Source organism: Nematolebias whitei, chromosome 8 (assembly GCF_014905685.2).
Source record: "Nematolebias whitei isolate Nwh7 chromosome 8, NemWhi1, whole genome shotgun sequence".
Classification (NCBI taxonomy): domain Eukaryota; kingdom Metazoa; phylum Chordata; class Actinopteri; order Cyprinodontiformes; family Rivulidae; genus Nematolebias; species Nematolebias whitei.
In genome coordinates this window covers 51446918-51456840 of record NC_056505.1, presented here as the reverse complement: position 1 = coordinate 51456840, position 9923 = coordinate 51446918, and the positions used below count along the sequence as shown (strand labels likewise).

At 42.2% G+C, this 9923-nt stretch overlaps 1 protein-coding gene across 1 annotated transcript in view; it reads left to right on the top strand.

Moving 5' to 3' along the window:
- Positions 1-9923, top strand: part of LOC119413725 (FK506-binding protein 15) — a gene marked incomplete in the record, with an annotated part of 59127 nt that overhangs the window by 38852 nt on the left and 10352 nt on the right. The window contains 1 exon segment of the mRNA XM_037680779.1: positions 8222-8314. Within this exon segment, the coding sequence (XP_037536707.1) occupies positions 8222-8314 (93 nt within the window).

Genomic DNA, 9923 nt, shown 5'->3' with positions numbered 1-9923 from the left:
TATATATGTATTTATATATATTCATATATATTTATATACATGTATATGTATTTATATATATTCATATATATATATACATATATATGTATTTATATATATACATATATATGTATTTATATATATATATATATATATATATATATATATGTATATATATATATATATGTATATAAATTAAAACTCTGATGAACCAGATTCTACAAAAACATTAGATTTAAATTTTTATAGGTTTTCATCATCATTTGATGTATTTGCACTCATTGCGTCTACTTTCTTCCCAGCTCCAGCTCAGCTGGTGACTCACAGAGGCCGTTCCAAGACCCCAGCCGCGCGTAATCATGAAAGCCCGACCCGCGCAGACAGGCGGACAGAGACGGGTCTGCGACGAACGGTGGAAGCGATTTAAAAAAACATTTTACGTGTAAAAAAAATAATAATCATTTTTAAATCGCTTCAGCAATTTTTTAAAACATTTTTTGTATAAAAACAAAACATTATTTTATTTAAAAATCGCTTCCACCGTCCGTCCCAGACTGTCCAGTCCGCCTGACTGCCGGGTGGGATTGGGATTCAGCCTTCATGATTACGAGTGGCCGGGGTCTCGCAACGGCCATCTGCGAGTCCCCATCTCCAGATTCACAGTGACCTGCGGAGCTCTGAGCACACAAGGCTGGTATCCGGAACCCGAGCCTCCGAGTCGGCACATCGAAGGATCTTCCGTGGTGACCAGCTGAACTTGGAGCCGGGGAGATGACGCCCTGCCCGGCCTGGCGCTCCGAGGCTCCGGAGGGAGGATCGGGGTACACCAGCAGAGCTCCATCCAGCTTACTCTGAATTATGTTGTCAGCCACCAAGCACAAAAAATGCCAGCACATCAACATTAGACCAAGATGTTGTCAGTATTGTTTTTAAAATCTTTAAAATAAGTCCAGCCGCTGCTCCAGTCCGAGAAATTGCAAATGACGGATTATTGTTTTGAAAAGTTTCTGAAGGATCCAGTGACTCCGCCCCCGACTTCGCCCCCGACCAATCAGTGACCGACAGTGTTCTGACGTCACGTTTTAGTACCTCTTCATTCCGGTTAGAACCACAGAGCCAAGGGTACTGAAAATAGTAACAGGTGCTAAGTACCGGTACTAATGGAAAAGCCTCAGAACCGGGCCAAGTAGGGTCCAGTCGGCCCGTACCGGTACTAATAGAAAAGGGGCATAATTGTATCCTAAACTAATCAATTGAAAGAACACTCTCTTTTTTATATTATCATTACTATTTTACAATATCTTGATAATCAGAAGTGTGTTTAGTTCATACCATTTTTAAATGTTGAAGTGAACCACTCATTTTAAATCAACTGTGAAACAGTATTAATGATTTTTTAATCCTCATTTAAATTAGAAATCAAGTTAAATGTCTATTTTACAAAGTAATTATGTATTTTGATCTTCTGTCTTAAATGAGAAGGAGTGATGTCGGTCAAAAGTCAGAGACAGTCAAAAACAAGTTGTTAGAACGGGCTGTCGTGTTTTTAAAACTCTCAGACAGTAAATAAGAGAACTGGCACCTGCAATGTTTCTCACTTCATCAAAACATTTCTCTGTCTGTTCCTAAACATTTCTGCTGTTTTCTCGACTTGTAAAAACTCTTTGACGTCACTAAAACCACATCCCTGTTGGTTGCTTCAACCAATCAGGACTTACGTAAAGTGACCGGAAGCAGAACTCTTTAAAAGTCAACACTTCCTGGAACTATTAGTCTTCTTGAGTCTTCTGGAGTACTGTGGAGTAGTTCTGGAGTTTTTCCACTGCTGAGTGGAACTTCAGACTCAGTTTTCCAGTCTGATTGAGTCATCCATCCATGCAGGAGTCACGGCTCCTCGCTGTGGCTCCACCAGGCGAATGCCCTACAACTTCTGAGGAAATTTGTTCTGTAGAACGGAGTATCTCACGACTTCTGCCGAGTCGCAGCCGCCCTGAGGAGACGCTGAAAGGTAGCGTGCCAGGGACCTCTTGACCGTAGCGGACCCATCCTCTGCCAAGGTAAAGAGTCGTCACGAGCTTCACACGAAGTGTACCGCAGTGAACTGCGCTTGAAAGGAGCGTGTTGTTCTGGTCTACAGACATACATCTTCCTCCACATTTTCCTTTAAACTCCTCCATATTTCCCATCTTTAAAACTCTTCTATCCTGCCAGTAATTAATCTAGATATCTTCAGAATTGTCTGTTGTTTTTATTAAGTAAAACGTGCCAAGCTTTATTAATCAGAACCAGATCAGTCTAATCAAGTGTACAATATTGTGATGTTAAAATTTTGATTCTGTTAATAAATGACCACATTTATTTTGATGGGTCAAAGAAAATTAACGTCTTATGTCACTAATTAAACCATCTACGCACAGTACCTCTGTCACATATCTGTAAGTAGCTCGAAAAAGAGAGAACCCGTTATTTTAAATATGACTGTAGTGAAGCTCTGAAGCTAACCTAGCCCTTTAGAACACCACAAATGTGCTCTTCTTTGGCCTTCAAGGCTTCAATAGTAAAATTGGAAATTGGTCTGTCTCACCCGTTCATTCAGAAGCTGGGTCAGTGCCTTCTGAAGGATCTTGCTTGCCTGGTGCCCACTGACAGAAGATTTCAGTTCCAGGCTCTTGGGAACGATGCCACTTTGTCTGATTAACTCTGTCACTTACAATGTTTCCAAATATCTGGCATCTGTACTCATCCCTTTAGTTGGCAGCTCAGAACACCACATACAGAACACCATGGACTTTGTGAATAAGGTGAGGGATGTCATCATGGAGACTGATGAAACAATGGTCTCTTTTGATGTCACATCACTCTAGGTGCATTCCTGTTGAGGATGCAGTAGAGGTGGTCAGTTTAAGATTAAAATCAGACACCACTCTGAGCAGCAGGACCACGGTTTCCACAGAACAACTGTGTCAACTCTTGAAACTGTGCCTGCAGTCAACCTACTTCACATATGGGGAGCAATATTATAGGCAGAAACATGGGTGTGCTATGGGGTCTCCAGTTTCTCCTGTTGTGGCCAACCTGTACAAGGAGGAGGTAGAAAAGAGAACCTTGACGTCATTTTCAGGGACACCATCAAGTCATTGGTTCAGGTATGTTGATGACACCTGGGTTTAAATTAAATCTCAGGAAGTCTCAACATTTCACTGATCACATCAACTCTGTGGATAAATACATCAAGTTCACACGAGAAGATGTAAAAAATGGCATACTGGCTTTCTTGGACTGTGAGGTCTCAGTTTCTGATAGACAAACTGAGGTGTACCGCAAACCCACCCACACAGACCAGTATTTGCAGTTTGACTCCCATCACCCTTTGGATCACAAGTTAGGAGTCATCAGGACTCTGTACCACAGAGCAGACAGCGTCCCCACTAACTCATGAGCCAGGCAGAAGGAGAAATCCCACACAAGACAGGCTCTAGAGCAATGTGGATATCCTAAAAGTTTACTTGATTATAATTTTCTGGTTTTGCTCATCGGAGCTTTGGGGATTTATAGTTTGTTGGTTCAGCTCATCAGGGCAAAGGAATTATAACAAATTCGGACTGCTTACCCCTTGAACATTAACAATTAATCAACAGGAATCCATCCATCCATCATCTTTACCCACTTATTCCATTTTGGGTCACGGGGGTCGCCGGTACCCATGTCCAGAAATCACAGTGTGAGGGGCGGGGTACACCCTGGACGGGTCTCCAGTCCATCACAGGGCCACATAGAGACAAACGAGACAAACAACCATTCACTCTCTCACTCACACCTAGGGACAATTTAGAGTTACCAATCAGCCTAACATGCATGTTTTTGGTCTGTGGGAGGAAACTGGAGGACCCGGAGAAAACCCACGCATGCACGGAGAGAACATGCAAACTCCACCCAGAAAGACCCCTGCACTGGGGTTTGAACCAAGGACCTGCTCGCTGAGAGGCAGCAGCTCTACCAGTTGTGCCACCGTGCTGCCCCAACAAGAATCCCTTTCAAGTAATGTGTGGACTCTTAATTACTGATTTTATGTAACCAAATATAATCACTATTTTGGATTTCTGATATAATGCTGTTCCCCTGCAAGTTCTGGATCATTATTGTCACCGTCTCATGTTCATGAATTTTGGATGCCTGATTCAACACAATAAAGTAAAGGAGGTTTTTAAAGGTTATTCAGCTGTGAATATTTAAACAATACCCTTGAATCCTGTTCCTGGATTCTAAAAAGAGCCAGATCAGTGAAAATTGCAATTCTACAATGAGGAGGAACGACCGTTAATGTGAGTTTCCCTGTGGTCAACGACTCAACTTCAGCTACTAAGCTGGACGAACTACGGTGTGAGATAAGGGTGTGGCTCACAAATAAAGGTCATCAATAGTCTGGGTGAATCATCCTCGCACACAGCCTAAGTTGAATTAGTATACAATCACTTTGGGGAATACTCAAGTTATAAACACAATTCCCTTAGAGGAGAGGCTGCAGTGGAGTTTTGGCCATAACCAAATGGTAGCTCCACTAGGTAGAAAAAAAACGAACATAATGGTACTTTGTACAGCTATCTAATTGTTAATAGTGTACCACAAGGTTCAGTCTTAGGACCCATCCTCTTCACAATGTACATAAGATCCAGATCCTGAACAACATGTCACACCCACTGCATGCCACACTGGACTCTTACTACACTAAGAGAAAAGATAACATGGAACTTCATTGATCCCACAGGAAATTGTTGTGCCAGAGTTTCAGTACAAATGAATATACACAATCGCACAAGATATAAAAATAACAGAGAATATAAAACATAACAGAGAATATAAAAATACCAGCAATTAATACCTAAACAGGTCAGGTGCAGACGTGTGAACTGTCTAATGCATGAAATGTTTTAATGTGAAACATTAAGGTGGTTATTGTGGTGCAGGATTAATTTTATTATCCTATGTGCAGAAAGGGGAAGGAGTTGAAAAGTTTGATAGCCACAGGGAGGAAGGACTTCCTGTGGCGTTCTGTGGAGCACCTCGTGGTCTCAGTGTGTAGGTCAGATCATCCCTGATGCATCCCTACATTTTTATGCTGATGATAAAGTTATTTATTGTCGAGCTAAAACAGTTGCTACAGTTTTCCAGCTTTTGCACTCTGCTTTTGACATCTTTCAGTCAGCTTTGTTCAGTCTCAAACTTGTCCTAAATGCCAACAAAACCCAAAGTGAGGCTTTTTTTCAAACGGGAAGTCGGTCCCAGCAGTCCTTCTCTCAATTTTATCTTTGAATGGTGTCCCTATTGAGTTTGTCGATTCCTACAAATATTTGGGTATCTTGGTCGATTAGCATCTCTTTTTAAGCTCCGCATGGAAAACTTGGTAAAGAAATTGAAAGTTAAACTGGGTTTCTTTTTCAGAAATATATCCTGCCTAACTGTGAATGTTAGGAAACACTTTGTAACTACGACTTTTCTTTCTTCCATTGATTAAGGTGACATTATTTACATGAACGCCTCTACAAGCACCCTGTAGTTGTTGGACGCTGCCTATCATGGTGCATAACTGGCTGGAACTATTGTACCAACCACTGCACCCAGTATTCACTGGTTAACTGGACATCATTAACTTCATACAGACCGTCTTACTGGTACATTTTCATCTTTAAATCACTTCTTGTTCTGTTGCCTTCATACATCTCCTCCTACATGTCTCTGTGTGAGTGCAGCTACAGCATGCACTCTCAGGACATTATTACCTGCAGTGTTCCCTCAGTGAGGACTGAACTAGGTAAAAGGGCCTTCTTCTCTGCTCCTGTTCCCTGGAATATTTTGCAAAATGACCTGAAGCTCTCGGCCTTGATCTCTCTAAGTGGCTTCAACTTCCAAGTTCATGGCTAAAACCAATGCAGACATTTTCCTGTATTTAGTATTCTAATATTCTACATCGCTTTACAATCTAGCTTTTTTTTTGTTTCATTTTTTAATAACTTTTTTCCCATTTTTCTTTCATTTATTCTTCCATCCATCCATCCATTATCTTTACCCGCTTATTCCACTTTGGGTCACGGGGGTCGCTGGTGCCCATGTCCAGCAATCACTGTGCGAGGGGCGGGGTACACCCTGGACGGGTCGCAAGTCCATCACAGGGACACATAGAGACAAACAAGACAAACAACCATTCACTCTCTCACTCACACCTAGGGACAATTTAGAGTTACCAATCAGCCTAACATACATGTTTTTGGTCTGTGGGAGGAAACTGGAGCACTTGGAAAAAACCCACGCATGCACGGAGAGAACATGCAAACTCAACACAGAAAGGCCCCTGGACCGGGGTTTGAATCAGGGACCTGCTCACTGAGTTATTCATTTATTCTTTTCAATTTCAATTTTAATTTTATGATTGTCTACTGTTGTCATTATTCTTTCTTAAAAATCAGGTCTCTCTTGTAAACGGGTTCCTGATTTTCAGTAAGACTAACCTGTATAAATAAAGGTTGAATGTATTAGATCAGCAGCATGGATAATCAGCAGCACATATAAGTCACATATCACCAATTAAAGTGGCATTACAGTAATTTTATTCTTTATTTTTCTTACATTGATTATCTTGGTTAGGGATTGGCTCTCCTCAGGGATGTGTGTTGAGCCCCCTCCTGTTTACTCTGCTCACGTATGATTGTGCAGCTACCCATCCAGGCTGTCACATTGTAAAGTTTGCAGATGATACAGCGGTGGTGGGATGCATCACAAACAATGATGAGTCCAGCTACAGGCAGGAGGTGGAACACCTGGAGAGCTGGTGCAAAGAGAATAACCTTCACATCAATGTGAAGAAGATGAAGGAGATGATCGTGGACTTCAGAAGGAACAAACACACCTACACCCCCCTGAACATAAGAGGATCTGCATGACAAGATCTGGCTTTTGGATCAGCAACAACAACAAGAAGCCCAAGAGCAGTTTAAAAATTGTATTGTGAACAGGAAAAACTCTGGTGGAGGTAAGGAGTCGTGGCAAGAGACAAGATCAGGTATGCTGGCTTTCTACTGTTTGTGAAAGGTTCGAGAATCTGGCACTGACTGAGTGAATGCAGGGAGTTTAATTAGGGTGGAGAACAGGTGTAGAGCATGAGCTTGATTGCTGGGTGAGAGTGAGTGACAGGAACAGGCAGCTTGGCAGGAAAAAAACACAAACTGTGATGGGCAAAAGCATGACACTGTGGTGGAAGTGGTCTCCAGCTACAAGTACTTGGGTGTACACATGAATGACAACCTCAGCTGGAGCAACAACACCACCAGCCTGATCAAGAAAGCTCATCAGAGACTCTACTTCCTCAGGCGGCTGAGACGAGCTGGTCTGGGAAGCTCAGTCCTCACCTCCTTCTACAGGTGTGCAGTGGAGAGCATCCTGTGCTCCAGCATCAACGTGTGGCATGGAGGCTGCACAGCTGCAGAAAGAAAAGCTTTGCAGAGAGTGGTGAAGGCTGCACAGAAGATGTTGGAGTCAGTCTCCCCACCATCACAGACATCTACACCTGCAGATGCAGGAAGAGGGCCACCTGCATCATGAAGGACCACACTCACCCAGCACACACACTTTTTTTGCCCCACTCCCCTCAGGAAGGAGGTTGAGGAGCATTAAGTGTAGAACCACTAGACTGAGGAACAGCTTCTACCCTGAGGCTGTTAGACTCATGAATCTCTAACCAGAATAATCACTGTGAAAAAATCACATCATGTTGCTGCTGATCTGTTTCATGTTGCTGCTGATCTATTTCATGTTGCTGCTGATCTGTTTCATGTTGCTGCTGATCTGTTTCATGTTGAGGTGTTCATGCGTGCTCATCTGCTCACAGACTCATGCTCATGTTCGTGCTGCTGTTAGACATATTGTTTTTATTCTATGAGTGCTTAGTGTATTTTAGTTCATGTTTTTCTTAGTTCATATCTTTGATGTTATCGTTGTTTTTCTTTTACATTTTATTGTTGGATGTAACTGGGACCTTGTGTACATAATTTCGTTCCACCACATGTACCACATGAGGTGCGAATGACAATAAAGAAACTCTGACTCTGACTGACTTATGAGTCAGCTTCAGGGTAGAAGGTATTCCTCAGTCACCAACACTCCCAGCTGTCCTAAAGTCTTCAGGAAGCCAGAGTGAGAAAATGTCTCACCATGGGCTTTAGTTAAACGTGTATTTTTATTTTGTCCACAGTTAAATGTTCTGAAGCAGTCAAGAGAAACAGAAGAGCAGAGTTTGCTGCAACACAGAAGGCAGAGGGAGGAGCTACAGGCACTTCAAGACAAAGTAAGTCCGATGATTCTGACAACCTGTGAGTCTATTCTTTACAATTAAGACTTGTTAAACATCTGTTTTGTCTTTCATTAAAATCGGTTTCTCTTTGCAGTGGATGTTTCACATCATTAGCTTGTTTTTGTCTCTGGGACATAACTTTAATCTGAACTCTGTTCTGATTGTTCTGATCAGTAATCATTAGTGTGTGTGTTTGTATGGACATCTTGAACAGGGACCATTTGAAAAATATGTTGGTCTCAGCTGGCCAATCACCTCTCTCCTACTGAGGAGAACGCTTAATATTATTGACATCCATCTGTCATTTCTTCCCACTTCTTTCTTCCCGGGGCACTGGTGCCCATATCCGCAGTCACTGTGTGAGAGGTGTGGGACACCTTGGACAGGTCTCCAGTCCATCACAGGGACACATAAAAACAGAAAAACAACCATTCACACTTTCACTCACAACTAAAGACAATTTACAGTTGCTAATCAGCCTAACATGCATATTTTTGGTCTGTGGGAGGAAACCCAGTTTATACCATACCATACCATTTTATTTATAGAGCACTTAAAACAGCTTCAAGGCCAACCAAAGTGCTGTACAGACAAAACAACAGACAACACACGAAGCAAAATAAAAAATGAAGTAAATCAAAAATATAGAAAAAAATAATAAAGACATAAAATCGATGCAGATAATAAATATGACGACAAACCAGTGTGGAGCATACAGGTTCAAAACACAGATCCTCTGGTGTTGAAAGCTACTAAATAGTAGTGGGTTTTTAAACGGGACTTGAAAACCTAGAGGGAGGGGGCCAGTCTGACAAGCAGAGGTAACTCGTTCCAAAGTCATGGTCCTGCTACAGAGAAGGCCCTGTCACCTCTGCGCTTAAGACAAGTTCCTGGAACTGTGAGAAGCAACTGGTCCGCTGACCTCAGGGAGCGTGGTGGGACATACGGTTGTAGCAGATCAGAGAGATGGGGGGTGGGGGGAACTGTTCAGCGATTTGTAGACATACATGAGTATTTTGAACTGAATTCGAAGGTGAACCGGTAGCCATTGCAGTGAGGCCAAAACTGGTGTAATGTGCTCTCTTTTGCCTGTACTGGTTAAAAATGGGGCTGCTGCATTCTGGACCAGTTGTAGTCGTGCAATGGAGGTCTGACTGATACCAAACAGGAGTGAATTGCAGTAATCAAGCCTAGATGTAATGAATGCATGTATTACTGTCTCCAGGTTGTTTTTGGACAATATGGGCTTCAGTTTAGACAGCCGCCTCAGTTGGAAGAAGCATGATTTAACAATCATGTTTACGTGATTGTTAAGTTTCAGGGAAGGGTCCATTATCACGTCTAGATTAGTGACTCTGTTTTTCTGACAGGGTTAGAGCGAAGAGGTCGATGTAGTGGTTTGTGATCGTGTCGTTAGGAGGGAACAACATGACTTCAGACTTCTTTTCATTGAAACTTAAGAAATTTAAAGCCATCCAGTCCCTGATGTCATCCAGGCAGTTGAGCAGCGGTTGAATAGAGCATGTGCCATTGTGTCTTGGGGGAAGTAAATTTGACAGTCAATTCAATTCTTTTTTTTTTTTTTTTTTTTTTTTTTTTTTTT